Raw genomic sequence first — 16,312 nt, forward strand, 5'->3', positions numbered from 1 at the left:
GCCAATTGCAACACTGCAATGCAGTGCTGTGATTGGTCTGAGCGCCGTGGTTCGGGACTCAGGCGGAGAATGGGAGCCTGGGCATGTTCTGCACCCAGGCTGCAATGCCCGAGAGGGCCGGCCAAATAGTTATGCGCACTTTAGAGTGGAGCAACCACTCCTCCTCCTGGCCCCTGCTCTGGGAGTCCAGCCCCACCCCGGGAAACGAAAAACGAAAATGATAACGCTGGTTATTATCATTTTAGTTTTCCTTTCTGCTGCTCGCAGAGCAGTGGGGCAACGCTCCACCACCTAAGCGGAGGAGCCACCCTCGAACATGAGACGGTGCAAGGAATTGTCCGAAAAAGAAGCGACAGACTATGGAAAAAAAACACATTATGGATGTTTAGGAAAATTCCTCTTTTTGAATGGTCACACACATTTTGTTTAGCCGATGCGCTTGGTTTTTGGACTCTGTACACTGATACCCAGACCCCAGTGCATGTGCTCTGAACCCTAAAAACTTGTTAAATTGTTTAAAGATCGTAATTGGCACCTTTTACTTGCCTATAAATCTCTAGTGTATGGATCCCACTGTATCCAGAGTCGGTAAGTTAAATATTGTTGTAAAGTCATCTTTGTGCCCTGGACACCCTCCATTTTTTCGCTGACTGTGACTGGTGGTAACTAACTGTGGCTGTCCCTGGGCTCTGCCTAACAAGGCCCTGGGCCAGTGCTATGTTGAAAACATTTAGAATACAGTGAAAACGTGGGGTACATTATGGGATAGGGTACCCCAATGATTAGCATGACCTCCCCTAAAAGGCCCCAGTACATAATAGGGTAGGGAGATTGAAACTGCCTTTAATAATAGGGCATGGCGGTTTAGAGATCAGCGGCCCTTTCTGCACTTGCACGTGTGCACTGCTGAGGCCTGAGGTCAGTTTAAAAGCAGCCCTGTGTTGCAGCACTACATTTAATAACATGTAAATTGTGCCCAAACTCTACTTTGGCTTTTTGGGAACTTAAAAATGAATAAACTGCAATATTTTGGCAGATTAGGTACCCCCAGGGTGACATGGGTGACCAGTGGTGTGGGCGGGGTCAGGTATTTATGAGGAGGGCCCTTATAAGATGGGCGTTATATGCCTTGGGTTTAGTGAAATTGCACATTTCACATCCCACATTTTAGTAAAGTGCTTCCCAAAATCGACTTTGTGCTAGAAGCACTGTGAAGTGAGGATCTGCAATATGTTTGCATATTCAGAACTCCTAAAGTCTCACCTAGGTGTTCCAGGGGTGGAGTGGGTGAGGGGGCCTATAAATATAGGCAGGATCCTTATAAAATATGTTTTATAAGCCCTGGTGTTGGAGAAATTGCCCAGTTCAGTTTCCCCATTGCAGATCCCCAGCCACATAGGTTAACATAACAAAACGTTACTTATAATTCCAGCCAGGAGAATCAGAAAATATAGTTCAAGGACTTACTAGAATGGTATAGATAAATTCAACTACCAGTGCTCGGTCCTGATTGGCCAGAGTTAAGTGGATTAGCCAGGCTCCATTGATGAAGTGATAAGTAAACCCTGGAGTGAAGGAGCCATTCTGGGGGGAGAGGATTCTGCTAAGTAGGAACGCCAGAGCAGGAGGAGGGGTCATAAACAATAATCTTCAATAGAAGGGGGGAGACCGGTAGGAGAAACCAGTTTCATTTACACCCCTACTCGTTGAACCCAGCCAGATGGCATGCTTAAGGAAGGAATGTGCAGATGCCAGGGGGAGGGAGAATATGGAAATGAGCCATCCTGGGGGTTGGTAATCAAGCTCTTGCCTCTTGAATTTTGAGAAATAGTGCTTTCTGTGAGACCATTGTGCCACACTTTGGAGGAAATGGCTATGCCCTAGGGTGTTGACCTGCACCTCATTGGACAGAAGTGTCCTCCTGTGTGACCCCCCGAGAACACGGAACAAGTATCTGAGCGGGGCAGTGCCTCTCAGATCTGCTGTTTGAAACCAAAGGAAGAAGAATGGTCCATGCTGGAAGTCTGATTTGCACCAACCAAGCCCTGCACTCTGACTGACTGCACCTGCTGCACAATCTGGAACTACAGTCCTGTGGATCAAACCGGTTTAAAAAGGAGTAAAAAGTGGACTACCTGCAAGCTACAGGTTAACAGAGCTCACCTGGACCATCACCACCAAGAATCCTCAACCTGGAGTATCATCAGTGGATTTGTATAGCTTTTTCCAAGTGGATTGTGGGAATTGAAGTCCCAAATTTTCAAAGGACCATCATGATATGTCCAGACCCTTGTAGTACGTTTTGGACACTTTCGAACCCTCAAAGGAACTTCAGGAAGAAGTTACAGATGTTTGGAGCAACTTTAGAAAAAAGCTCCATAAGTGGGCCGACGCGACCTGGCCAGCCAAGCCGGCGAACCTCAACTGCGAGCAGACCTGTCCTCCAGGTTCGCCCCAGTAAAAAGCTTCGAAGGTCCAACTTCTAGAGTTTGACGGGGAGTTTGCTGATACCCAAGCCAGCAAATCCTCATCGAATCCAGCCTGGTGAAGACCATCGAGGGACACAGGGAGAAAAAGCTCCGTAAAAGTTTCAAAGTCCGAACATAGAAAAGGTGACCGGGACCAACCGCGAGAACCAAGCCGCCCACCTTCAACCGCGGCAGACACGATCTCTGGTTCATCCCGCTGGAAAGCTCCAGAGTTTGACCGGGGTCTCGTCGCAAGGCAAGCAGGAGAACCCTCACCAAATCTGGACTGGCTGAGAGCTTCGAGGGACCCATGAAAGAAAAGCTCTAGAAAAGGTTTCCAAGTCAGAAGTAAAAACTGTGGCCGAAACCTACCGCCAGGGATAGCTGCGCAGGGCTCCTCCACGGTCACCCTGAAACTTTGAATTTGTCCCGATCTAGCATGACCAGATATCCAAATAGGCACTATAGGTTTCTATGTGCTATATAGTGCTAAATCTTCAAAAAATCATATCTCCGGTTCCCTGCATTGGAATCATTTCATTTTGGTGTAATTTTAAAGATACAAATATTCCCTAGTTTTATAAACTGGTGTTGGATTTTTATTGTGTGTTGTGTCTTAATTGTTTACTGAATTGGTGTTTTTAAATGCTTTCCATACCGGTCTTTGAAGTTAAGCCTGCCTGCTCGCAGCCAAGCAACCAAGGTTTGAGCATGGGAATACCTTTCTAAGTCCTATTCTGAGCCCTATATTGTGTTAGTGATATTATTGCCAGTGGTAGATGAATATTTATCTCTGCTAATAATCCACTCTCCAACAAAGACCACTAGTGCACTGCAGCACATAGTGTGCCACCACTAAAGTGAAAAGACAAAGAACGTATTCTTGTCAGTCCCAGCAGCCTGAATGTGCAGTTTTTAAACTGCAAATTTGACCTGGTAAACAAAAATAATACATCCTTTGCAAGGCTTCAAGGCTTAGACCTTTCTTTTTAATATTTATAGGTCACCACTAAGGGAGGCCCTAAATGCCCACACAGCAGGATGCATGGTATTTAAAAAGTAGCCCATGTGTGCCTAAGTATTACATGTCCAGTCAGCGAAAATTACCAAAGTCATTTTTCTCGGTGGCTCGGCTGGCTATCCTATAGAAAAGCACTGGGTTAGATTATGACACCTTATAATGCATAATTCCATTTTTGGGAAACTATAACCATGATTCAAAAACTCAAATTAATAGTAATTTAAAATCCCATCTACTAATCAAGTCGGATATTAAATTACTATTCTTAAAGTACTACTTTTAAAATGTTGATATTTTCCTGCCGAAATCCTCTAGTTAGTATCCTTGTCAGAGTTTGTCCCCAGCTGTCACCTTGCAGCTTGCTGGTCGGTGCGAATGGCTCCCTGGAAAGGGAACAAAAGAGACTTGGCTGGGACGAGGCGTCTCCTCCTCCTGACAGGATGGCCTGGAGGGGGCACTAGTTTCTAAGGGACATGCCTTGTCACAGGTAGATTTACCTCATGCTTCGGCCTACCCCTGCCATTGTCCAAGTAGAGTTCCACCACTCTACCCCACAATGGGCGGAAATCTGTTTCAGAACTAGTTTTCGGGGGTGGGGGGGTTCTCATGTTCCTAGATACCTCAGGAGTGCTATAAAAGTGGCTATGGATACCTCTGGGAACTTTTACCCCATTGGTTAGGGTATGGCCAGGAGCCTCCCCCACCCACAGACTAGCACTGGCCATAAATGAGGCACCCTCTTCAGAACATCTCTGGACCTGCGGAAGACAAAGGAAGAACTGCACCTGTGGAGAGAACCCCCAAAGGCTGGACCTGCTCCCCACTAGTACCCAGACCTGAAGAGTGGAGTCCAAGGATAGTTTAAAAGGATTTATTGCAGCAACAGCACAGGAACTGCCCTCAGCCCAGGAAGTCAACTCCCATGTCCCCATATTCTAGATTTACAACAACGTTGATACACAATACATTTAGAAAATAACAAGTCTCTTAAAGAGGGACAATGAGAAGTACATGTAACACACCTCCCCTTATCAATACAGAACACACACAACAACCAAAGACACGCACCAACTACCAAGGCAACACACACACACATTTTCCAAACCAAAAGACACATTATACATAATCTTTAAACTGCTCAGGAGACTTCCTGACACGATTATCAGATTTGATCCTTGTGGCCACGCTTTCAAGAGCTCCATTTCCACAAGGATTATCACACCTCTCCACCATTTTAACATTTAGCCACCCTCCTTACATTACATACCTCTCAGTCTTGAGTGGACACACTACTTTCATTGACTCTGATTACTCATAGCGTGTCCAGAATTAGGCTCATTCTTAGACATCACACCTGGCCTGCGTACCCGGACGCAGTTACCAACCCTCAAATTCAGATACCTTAGTTTTCCATTTGGAATCATACACTAGTTTAGCCTTATCTTGTTTCTTTCCTACCTTTTCCGCCCCCTCCTCTTTGGCTACTCCCTCACCCTTGTCTAACTGCCTCCTTTTGAACCACTCAGGAAACAGGTTAGTTACAGGGATCCCTACCTTTAAGTAATTTGAAAGGACTAACTTCAGTTGTGGTATGTGGCGTGATGTGATATAACCACAATTTCTCTCCAAGTTTGTCTTTCCACTCACCACCAAAATCATGTGCCCACAAGATTCTTTGCTTTAATTCACGGTTGACCATTACCACTTGGTTTATAAAGGAGCAGTAGTCACATGATGTACATTACAAAATCTGAGAAATTCACCCATCTCCTGTGACTTAAGTTGCACCATATTATCAGTTACAAGTACTTCAGATGGGATGTTTGCGCATTCTAGCCACGCCTCTGGCTCCGCCCACTGATCCAATCCTCGGGTCATTCCCGCCCTCTGGTTCTCGGCCCACAGTTCCCCTACTTTTTTTCCCCCACTTCGACCATTGATATATCGTGAACACCACACCAGTAAAAAGTACCATACCTATGATATTATAAATTCCAATAAACTGTTGACTAGCAGGTAGCCCACTGTACAACCTGATTAATGAGTAATTATCACACTGTTGTTAACAGGCACATTTTGTAAATATAGGACCTACATTTACAAACGTTACTAAGGATTCTGTATGGTCCCGTTATTTGCCAACTGTGTCCACTGGCGGACTCGGAGCGGAGGAGGTCCATGCGGTAAGTCGTGAGGGGGTGACACCATGAGTTACCCGCACCGGGTGACACCAACCCTAGTGACGCCACTGCAGCCCTGTGTACTGTACGGGTGAAGCTAGGACAGCTCGCTGGAGGGCACCTGTGCGCGGTGCTAACTAACTATAGCAAGCAGTCCCCTTTCCCTGACTATGAACTAATTAGTGGAATTGCACCCACTGACCTCACGTTGCTATTTTTGATTGGTTAAGCAACAATATATTAGGTCGCGCTCAAAATGACGTTTGCGTGCTGCCATTTTGCGTTTGCCGGTTACTCGAAGGACTACGTATACTACAAGAGACTCACAAAGAAGGTAAGCCCTCAAGCGTGTACGAATATGATAAATTACAACGGTCTTTAACAGCTATGATCTACTAACTGTAGAACCTAAATTAGCGTAATTTATCGTTATGTTTCGATCCCTCTAGATACCACGACGCAGTACTGATATTGACTTTCTGTCCCGTGAGTTGACCTGCTCTACAATTCAACAAAAGGTCAGCTATTAGAATGATTAAATATCGTGGGAACCCTAATTTGTGCGAGCTTTTGATCGCCCGTTTTTGATAGAAGAACTAGATTGTAACAGTGGCCATCTGGCACTTAACCATGACTGTTTAAACGTTAATTTTATAAAAATCATAATTGATACGTCGCCTGTTGGCGAAAACATCTATCTCTCCTTCCCTTTTTTCAAAATAATATCCTTTTGAACGAATACGTAGCATTTGCCCGCATAACTATTAAAGGGGCAGTACCACTTTAGAGCATATTTTATCAGATATGTGAACGCTTTTTTGGTGACTGCGCCCCCAAATTAAAAATGAACATCGTGGGACCACGTGATATGTTGCTACCGCTCAGAGAAAAACAGACTAATGAAATCTGTTTTGTTGTTTTTTCCAGCAATAAAAATAAGGGGACCTCTTATTGGCGTTCCGACTAAATTCGAAAATGCTGGTACTCTAGCTTGGTACTGTGTCAGTGCCTTTATCTAGTAACCGTGACTCGTGGAGAATAGTAGAAAGATCTCTTCCCCGCTTATCAGGTAACAGAATAGTGTACTCATCCAGTCTTTATAATTAGCCTATCTTGTCATGAATTACATAACATCAGTCCTTTGTATATTTTTTTATAAAAGGATATCTCGCATAACTACAAACCATGATTGATTGGATGTCCCATGTGTGACGGGTTACACTGACTTTTCAAGTTTTAAAAAAAAGTAAGCCCTCCTTTGAATTAAGATATAGCGATATAAATACTGCACAAAATATGACCACTTTGGTTATACACTTGGTGCTCTAATACTCGACCGGTGGTGGCACTTGATGAACTACTTTCTCTGTTTCTTTAAAAGTTGAGTCACAAAGCATGCTTCTTTACATGCAATACACTAGTTGTATATATTTAAGGATGTCTATATCAATAGAATGACAATAGCAAAATTCTTTGTTGATGATTTTCCCCTTTCTCTCTGAATTTTCCAACTTTACTCCTTTTCATAAAGACTATTGGTCAGTCTGTGTTCACCCAACATGTGAAGAAATTCCTTTTGGCTATATCAATAGGGAAGATTAGTCCAATTATTTATGACTTTTTATGTATGTGTTGTTTCAGGTCTTCCTGGGGCCTTATCGTTTTTTGAAATATACTTCTGGTCCTGATGAAGGTGGCAACATTGCCATCGAAACGCGTCGACCACTGACCTTGTGACGTTAACATCCTGCTTTTGCAGTTGTCTCATTGATTATAGAAGACATTTATGTATTTCATGCTCCAAATGTCTAGTATATGAGAAAAACTTTTTTCTGTTGTTGATTCTGTTAGATGTATGAATGTGGAATGTGTCGGTATGGATGTGGATGAGAAGGTATGATGGTACAATAATTTTTCTTTATTATTTATGTGCCCTAGGATTTCTGTTTATATGATGCAGTATCACTGTAATGAATTTAACCAGTGATTCTTAAATATTATTTAAATGTGAAAAGAAGAAATTGATTAAGTTGATCTAAGACAAACTGAAAAAAGTTAAACAATAAAAATCAAAATTATCAAAAAAATTACTATAAAAAAATATTTTGTGTGTAGCATCATTGTTTTTAGGCCTGCTCTCTTCCCTGTTTGCAATTAATTTGTTTGTTTGAAAAAAAAAGAGGTCGTGAGGGAAGCTTTACTATATGTTAGTGTTTATTTCCCCTTTTTCCCTGACCTGAAGTTCATTTGAAGGGGGTCCCATTTTCTTGCTGGGCACCTGTGCGCTGTGCAGCCCTGTGTACAGTACGGGTGAAGCTAGGACAGCTCGCTGGAGGGCACCTGTGCGCTGTGCAGTATGTGCTGCCGTGTTTATGGTATGGGTGAAACTAGGTCAGCTCCCAGGAGGGCACCTGTGGGCTATGCAGTAATGTGCAGCCCTGTGTACAGTACGGGTGAAGCTAGGTCAGCTCGCTGGAGGGCACCCGTGCGCTGTGCAGTAATGTGCAGCCCTGTGTCCAGTACGGTGAAGCTAGGTCAGCTCGGGAGGGCACCTGTGCGCTGTGCAGTATGTGCAGCCGTGTTTATGGTATGGGTGAAACTAGGTCAGCTCCCGGGAGGGCACCTGTGGGCTGTGCAGTAATGTGCAGCCCTGTGTACAGAACTGGTGAAGCTAGGTCAGCTCGCGGGAGGGCACCTGCAGAGACGTTTTAATGCAGGGGCAAAGTGGGCTCTGGCCCAGGGCCCCAGCCTTTTAGGGGGCCCCCTGACAGAGTCAGCTCCATTCTCCAGAGTTTTGCCCTAATGACCTTGATTATTTCTTAAACGGATTGTTTTAAATACTGTTTTCCTTTAATTTATGTTTTATGTGCCTGATGTGTGAGAGTCTAGTACAGCCATTTTGCTGCGAATATTGTGTTTGTTTCATGCAGTATACAGAAAAAAAGTTTTTTAGATCAAAACAAGGCCTAACATATAAGAAATGGGAGGGCGTCACAGAGATTATTTGCAGTAATATTGGTGAGCTGCTGCTGTTACAATATTGAAAACACACATACCTATCCCTGAATATTAGATGTAAACACATTTAGGGCCTTATTTATGAGAAGTGATGCATCGCTGGGTGAAAACAGGGATGTGTCACTTCTTAGTGCACCCTCCTTGCGACATGACGGATGCGTCATATTTACTGTATGTCACATCATGTCGCATGGAGTTAAAGATACGTCAGTATTTCTGGCGTATCTGTAGGCGCAAAATTGATGCATTGCTGGGGTGTGTCTGAAAATAGACACAAGTCCAGCAATGTGTCCTTTCACATGGGGGAAGCCCCATGTGAAAGGGCCTGCATCAGTCTTACACCTGCTGTGAGGCAGGTGTAAGATATTGACGCAATGGCCTCCTAGAAGTGGCGCACTGAGTTTTCATAGATTTCAATGTGCCACTTCTACGAGGCTTTTTGCGGGGGAACACCCACCCTGCATACATTATACCTGGCGCAGGTATAATGTGGTGCACGGGTTTACAAAGTGACGCATCTGCCTAGATGCGTCATTTTGCCAATAGGGCGCAACATGGCACATTTTTGTCGCTGCCTGTGAGTCACAAAAAGTGACACACCGGCTTCATAAAAGTGAAACAAGGCCTCATAAATAAGGCCCTTAGAACTTGGACGAGTGTTCCTTTGCACTGTCAGGTACCTAATGAAATTAAATTAAATAATGTATTTAATAAAGTGCGCAGCCACTCAGACTAGAGTGTCCTGGCACATGACAGCGGGAGGAAAACGTGCGTGGAAGACCCATCAGTTATTAAAAAGCCAGGTTTTTAAGTTCTTCCTGAAAGAGAGTGGGTCTGTGGTTAGTCTCAGAGACTCAGGGAGTCTATTCCACAATTTTGCGCCTAGAAAGCAGAGGGATCTGCCTCCAGTGCGGGCACGGCATATTTTAGGCACGATGGCCAGGTAGGCATTGGAAGATCTTAGGGGTCTAGATGTTGTGCAGTGATTAACGCGCTTATTTAGGTAGCCGGCTCCTAAGCCGTGGAAAGCTTAAAAGAAGATGGTCATCGCTTTGAAGTTGAGCCGTTCTTTTATGCGGAGCCAGTGTAGAGACTTAAGAATAGGGTTCATACTAGGTCTGGGTTTAGGTCTCAGGATGGCTCTGGCATCGTTTTGTACTACTTGTAGGCGCTAGAAAAGGGCTTTGGGAAGACCGAGGTACAAGCTGTTGACATAGTCAAGCTTTGATGTCACCAGAGCCTGCACCACGATCTTTCTACTCTCATGCGGTAACAGTGGCAGGAATTTTTTTAGCATCCGGAGTATGCCAAAGCAAGCGCCAGTTAGAGTTTGGATTGGAAAGCGCATGGAGAGTGTCTTGTCTATGACAATTCCTACGTTTTTGACTTTCTCCTTTTCCGTGGGCGGGGGCAGCAGATCTTTTGGCCACCAAGAGCTCCAGTCAGGCGTTTCTGGATTACCAAAGAAAATAACTTCAGTTTTGTCAGGATTGCACTTCAGCTGATTGACCTTAAGCCAGTTAAAAACCTTTGTGAGGCAAGACCTGATCATTGCACCATCAAAGTCAGTTCCTTTTTCACATGTAAAAATCAGCTGAGTGTCATCAGCATAGGAACCAATTTTGGCGCTCTCTTCCTCTACCAGAAATGCAAGGGGGGTAGATTTATATTAAAAAGGGTAGGACTGAGAATGGAGCCCTGAGGGACACCTACATTCATGGCCGGAACTGGGGATGAGAAAGGTGGGAGCCAGATGTCCTGAGATCTATTTGCCAAGAAGGATGACATCCATGTTAAGGCGCCCTCCCAGGTCGATGTCAGCAAGTCTCTCCAGGAGCCTCTCATGTGGGACCGTATCGAAGGCCGCCGACAGAACGAGCACTATCAGAACAGCCTTGCCTCCCTGGTCCAGCTTACCCTTGAGAAATTCAGTCACATCCAGGAGAGCGGACTCCGTACTGTAGTTAGCCCTAAAACCGGATTGGGACTCATGAAGGAGCTTCCCATCATCAATGTGTTTTTGAAGGACCTTGTTTACATGCTTTTCTAATACTTTGGAGAGGGCACGACGAAGGGAGATTGGCCTGTAGTTGGCAGGGTCCGTCAGTTTGGCGTTAGCCTTTTTCATCAGTGGAAGAATCTTAGCATTCTTCCATAATCTCGGCATGTTGCCTGAGGGGAGGGAAGCATTAAAGAGCTGGTTTACCGTGGGGTTTATGGTGGGAGCTAATAGGTTCAGGATATTCGCTGGACATGGGTCGGTAGGAGAGCCAGACTTAATGCTTTGGAGAAGGGTCAGTGACTCTTCAAGCTAAAACTCAGGGAAACTAGTAAAGATGGAGGATCCAAGAGGTGAAAGTTGCTATTGGAACTAAGGTAGAAGGTCAGTTCTTCCTCTGAGATGTTACTGAAGGCTTGTTAGATCACAGAGATCTTTTTGTGGAAGAATTGAGCTATTTGCTTAAACCATTCTTCCGTACATGGCCCTTCCTTTGTGCCTGCTTTCGGGACAGTAAAGGATTTAACTATGCTAAAGATTTCCTTACTCTTATTTTGGGCATTTTCTATTTTGGTTTGAAAGAAGTTTTTCTTGGCTGCCTTCACAAGAATGTAATGAGCTTTTAAGGTGTCTTTATACACCTTCCTGTCCTCAGGTAGATAGGATTTATGCCATTTCCGTTTCATTTTTCTACAATTTCTTTTGCTAGATCTGAGGGAACTGTTAAACCACGGAGCTGGTGAGGCCGACCTCTTTGAGGAGCGGGAAACAACTGGTACCACTGTACCAATGTTGGTACGGAGCTATGAATCTATTGAGAGGGTGTCCGAGTCGGGGCAGCCAGACAGCTCCAGTGAGGAACAACCGAGGGCATCTGCTAACATCGGGATGGATATTTTATGGAACGTCCTGTAATTAGGGACCCTCTGCCCTGTGTTAGCCCGAGGGGCTGTGGCAGAGTTGGGAATGACACATTTTAATAGGAGGTGGTCAGACCAGGTAATGGGAAGAGGAAGGCTTGCTTATATGTCAACGTTGTGAAAGATTTGGTCTAGGGTATGGCCCTTCTCATGGGTGGCCGAAGAAATAGATGAAAACATGTTGCAGGCCTGCAGCGTCCCCAACAAGGAAATTGTTTGAGGGTCTTTTCCTTTGTCCATAAACATATTGAATTCTCCCAGAATAAGGCAGTTGTTGTATTTTAAGGCCAGGGAGGTGGGGGCTGTATTAAGCATAGTAATAACACTTCCAATTGCACCGAGAGGTCTGTAAATCAGAAAAACAGCTATGCTATGATGGGGGGATAAGGTACAGCAGAAGCCTAAGGACTCTGCACCCTCGATGTTTTCCATTGGTATGGGAGAGCAGTCTAGTTTTTAATTTTACATTATGGTGACACCGCCCCCCTTCCCACTTTGTCGGTCTCTTCTAAAGATTTTATAACCCGTAGGGATGGCCAAGGTGATAGTAGGGTTGGAGGCTACAGACAGCCAGGTCTCAGTGAGAAATAAAAGATCAGGCTGTTCGTCTAAAAGTAGGTCATAAATGTGTGGTTCATGCTCTTGTGTAGAACGACAATTTAAAAGGGTGGCCTTTAAGTCCTCTGTTTTCTTATTGTTTTTACACTTATTGTTGCGTGGGAGGATCTTGGATGCGAGTTTCCTAGGCTGGAGGAGAGACCAGTTGCACTTATTAAATCGAAAGTCTACCTCCAAGCTCGGATCAGCGGCTGTACACTGACATAATGTAGCCGCCAAAGGCTAAGCAGTTTTTCCCTATTGTAATATAGTGGAAGAAACTCACCGGAGGGGAACTCGGCAGCATGGCCAGAGCCAGACGCCTCCGGGATGCTGACGGGCGCAGAGAGCCTTGCCTTTGGCACACCAGCGGCGCGCCGAAGGCACATGTCCGTTTGCATCGGGAATATATAGGCTAATCCCTTTGATGAAACTGGACCGCTAATGCAGCTGAGGAAGCGGAAAATACGTGGGCGGAAGTGAGGAGCCCGATAGCAGCCCCAGCCCTCCGCACAATCGGCATATCAGCCACGGCGGACCAGGACTGGAGAAAAAGCGAGATGCGAATCGGAGCAGCTAAGGAGGTGCAGGCAATCAGAATCAAGTAAAGTGCAAGTGCGCGCAGGTAGAAGAAATTGTTAAAAAACACAGAGTAATTAAGACACAATATACAATTTAAAAAGTATTAAAAACCTAGTAGCAGGGCTGGAAACACTAAATCTTACCGCTGTCAGCTGAGCTGCACGCGTCTGTTTGCCTATGATGCAAACTGGACCGCTAATGCAGCTGAGGAAGCAGAAACTGCGTGGGAAACAGGGGCTCAAATTGGATCATAAATTCAAAGCTGTTCTGAACAGGGGCCCCCAAAATATGTTTGGCCCAGGGCCCTCAAAATCCTTAAGATGTCCCTGGGCACCTGTGCGCTGTGCAGTAATGTGCAGCCCTGTGTACAGTACGGGTGAAGCTAGGACAGCTCGCTGGAGGGCCGCTGTGCAGTATGTGCAGCCGTGTTTATAGTATGGGTGAAACTAGGTCAGCTCCCGGGAGGGCACCTGTGGGCTGTGCAGCCCTGTGTACAGTACGGTGAAGCTAGGACAGCTCGCTGGAGGGCACCTGTGCGCTGTGCAGTATGTGCAGCCCTGTGTAAAGTACGGTGAAGCTAGGTCAGCTCGGGAGGGCACCTGTGCAGCCCTGTGTACAGTACGGGTGAAGCTAGGTCAGCTCGGGAGGGCACCTGTGCACTGTGCAGCCCTGTGTAAAGTACGGGTGAAGCTAGGACAGCTCGCTGGAGGGCACCTGTGCGCTGTGCAGTATGTGCAGCCCTGTGTAAAGTACGGGTGAAGCTAGGTCAGCTCGCGGGAGGGAGCGAGGGAGAGTATATCATGCCGGGATTCCTAATCACCGATTACACATCTTTAAAACCTAAAGCCCCCAGAGCAGCTAGTGCATAGATGAGACCTCAGTGGGGAAAACGAGCGCTCGTTTATTCCAGCTATTCTTTTTCTACGCGGGGTGAGCAATACAGAAACTTCTTTTCCAAGAAAGGCGCTGGTCTGGTTCCTGTCACACACGCGGAAAGGTGACACCTGTTTAATTATCTCGTTCTGTTCACGGAGCGAAAACCGGGTAGAAACCGCTTCCAGCAAAAACACAACCTAGAAAAACAACCTCCGATTCAGAACACGTGTGACGTTGACTATTCGAAGCAACTGCCCCCACCCAGAGGCGCAACAGAGGCAAAATTTCCGGGGGGGGGGGGGGGGGGGGGCTGAATCTTTAAGCAATAGGCAGAGTGGAGCTGCAGGGGCTCTTAGAAGGGGTGAAACAGCAGCGAGGCCTCATTAACATGCAAATGGTCTTTTAAAGACCTGTGAAGTGCTCGGGTGCGTGTGTGTGCGAGTACCCGGGAAGCGGTCTCATCCCGGGCTGCCACACACGATGGGGGGGGGGGGGGGGGGGGGGGGGGGCTGAAAACATTTGAATACAATGGGTGTTGCGCGCCTGCCCCCACCTCACTGTCAGGGCGCAGTGTTGCAAATAATCTTTGACCCACCTCAGGGGCATTTATTCATGTTAATGCCCTAAGTAAACTGAACGTCTGGGCTGCTTCCCTCCTCCCATCTCCGAATTCTCACCGGTGACATGAAGCCAGCGAGCATCCGTTAACGGGCTTTAATGTAACAAACCAGTGCATTGTGGGACCTGTAGTCGTTATCTGCTACAGGTGGGCCAAATGACTCCCATGCCTGTATTGATGACGTCCCCAAGAGTTCAAAACTTGAAAGAGCTTCGGGCGTCATTTACAAAAGAGGGGTGGGTTACCTGGAGTTCGTGGGTTCGCAGGACGTAGCCCTTGACGAAGATCCGGTACAAGGACTCGACCAGGCTGGGTCCTGGTAGGTCAACGAAGGACTTAAGCCTCTTGGTGCCGGCTACCGCTCGTGCCGCGACCACGGTGGCATAGGCCTTTGGCTGGCTGGCACGTGCCCACGGGCCCTGGACGGGCATGCTCCATCGCCCCATAGCCTGTGTTCTGGTCCACGTAGAGGCTGGCAACGCCATAGTGTCGGGTCCTAAAGAGAGAGAGAGAACCAACACATGAGTGCCTGGGGCGGTAAATCTCCATGAGGCGCTATATAAATGACCACACGCGCGCGCACTCACTCACAACCGTAGGGGTGCGGGTAGGAAAGAAACGAGCTGGAGGAACGAGCTGGAGACAGCAGGCACACAGCGCTACATACACACAGCCATCAGACGAGTGCCAAGAAACTGCGTCCTCTGCGGCATACGCTACATAAATTGCCACAACTCACTGACTCACAACTGCAGGTAAGACTTGGGAAGGAAGCCCCCGGAGAAGAGAGCGGGCAGGCGGATTCACCGACAAAAACAACCAGCGAACGAGTCGCCACAAGGTTCCATAACCACTCGGTCTCTTCCGCAACGACCCGCAGGGCCCAAACAGGAGGAAGGCAGGGCCCAAACAGGAGCGGGGGGCAGCAGCCAGCCAGCTCCCCTAGAACAACATTCAAAGCGTGCGGTGGGCGGTGCAAACCGTGGCGTGCGGGAGGCGCTATATATATGATCTCACTTACTCCTGTGGAGCAGCGGTAGGGACGGATAGACAGCGCGCCTCAGAGTCCCTCTGTCGAAGCAGTTCCAGGCAGTAAGCCTATATTTCAATGCAATTTCAAGACTTTGACCGGAGCTGCGCTTCCGGGAGCCAGGCAGCAGACATACACAGTCTTGGCACGCTACGCTTAAGTGCGATGGTCTACGCGTCCACGGTTAGGGCGGTGTAACTGGTTCGGCCTCATCTGGGCTGAACCTGAGGGGAGGTACTGACCACAGGGGGTGGGGCACGGTGTCCAGCTTTCAGGCAGCAATAACATGTCAGAATGTCTCTTGTGATTAAAGTTCCTGCTTCAAAGAGAGGTCTGAGTTTTGTCTCGTGGCAGTTTTGACTGGCCATAAAGGAGCGCAGAGGGTTAATGTGCCTGCTGCAAAGAATAGAGCTGTATTCTATGTGGCTAACTGGGTGGATTAGTAAAGCCAGCGTTTTAAAGCAAATACAATGTATGTGAGAGAGGGGCATAGGAGAGATGAGGGGCCCTTTCGCAGGGTGGTAGTGAGGGGGCCATGGAAGGGTGGGGGTGCCAAAAAAGATTTTGCACTGGGCACCACCAGGTCGAAATGTGGCCCTGTCCACTGCAGAAGGGCGCCAAGGGACTACTGCAGTCTCTCTATCTATCTCTCACTCACTCACTCACTCACTCACTCACTCACTCACACTATATATATATATATATTCACTGAAAAAACCATAGGTTTCACACATGTTATAGTTAGCTGGACATTTTACTGATAAAAAACCAATGAAATTCCCCCGTTATAGTTACTGTAGGCAACTATAACTCACGCGACCGTAATCCTCTGCTGATGCTAATACTGTTTTTAGACACTTATTTGCCCATGTCTTCTTCCATTAAATTTTAGCTATACATATATTACAAATATTTTTTTTTCATAAAGACACATATGTCATCAGCAGAGGATTACGGTCGCGTGAGTTATAGTTGCCTACAGTAACTATAACGGGGGAATTT

At 46.6% G+C, this 16,312-nt stretch overlaps 1 protein-coding gene and 1 long non-coding RNA gene across 6 annotated transcripts in view; one reads left to right on the forward strand and one right to left on the reverse strand.

Moving 5' to 3' along the window:
• LOC146859369 (uncharacterized) overlaps positions 1–7,738 on the forward strand; it is a 245,347-nt gene extending 237,609 nt beyond the window's left edge. For all 3 annotated transcript variants that reach the window (XR_014980097.1, XR_014980099.1, XR_014980098.1), the window contains one exon: positions 7,311–7,738. This is a non-coding gene — a long non-coding RNA (uncharacterized LOC146859369). The remainder of the gene's footprint in view (positions 1–7,310) is intronic.
• The window catches only part of LOC146859370 (sterol 26-hydroxylase, mitochondrial-like), a 139,929-nt gene extending 124,428 nt beyond the window's left edge, over positions 1–15,501 (reverse strand). Inside the window, exons 1-2 of one of the 3 annotated variants that reach the window (XM_085650049.1) lie at positions 15,302–15,501; positions 14,526–14,776 (exon numbers count right to left, since the gene is read on the reverse strand). In XM_085650049.1, the coding sequence (XP_085506175.1) occupies positions 14,526–14,765 (240 nt within the window). In that variant the 5' untranslated portion in view covers positions 14,766–14,776; positions 15,302–15,501. Of the gene's footprint in view, positions 1–14,525; positions 14,777–15,019 lie in introns of all 3 variants that reach the window. The other 2 variants (XM_085650051.1, XM_085650050.1) reach the window with 2 other exon arrangements.
• Between the last annotated feature and the right edge of the window lie 811 nt (positions 15,502–16,312).

This window comes from Triturus cristatus, chromosome 3_2, assembly GCF_964204655.1.
Source record: "Triturus cristatus chromosome 3_2, aTriCri1.1, whole genome shotgun sequence".
NCBI classification, from domain to species: Eukaryota; Metazoa; Chordata; class Amphibia; order Caudata; family Salamandridae; genus Triturus; species Triturus cristatus.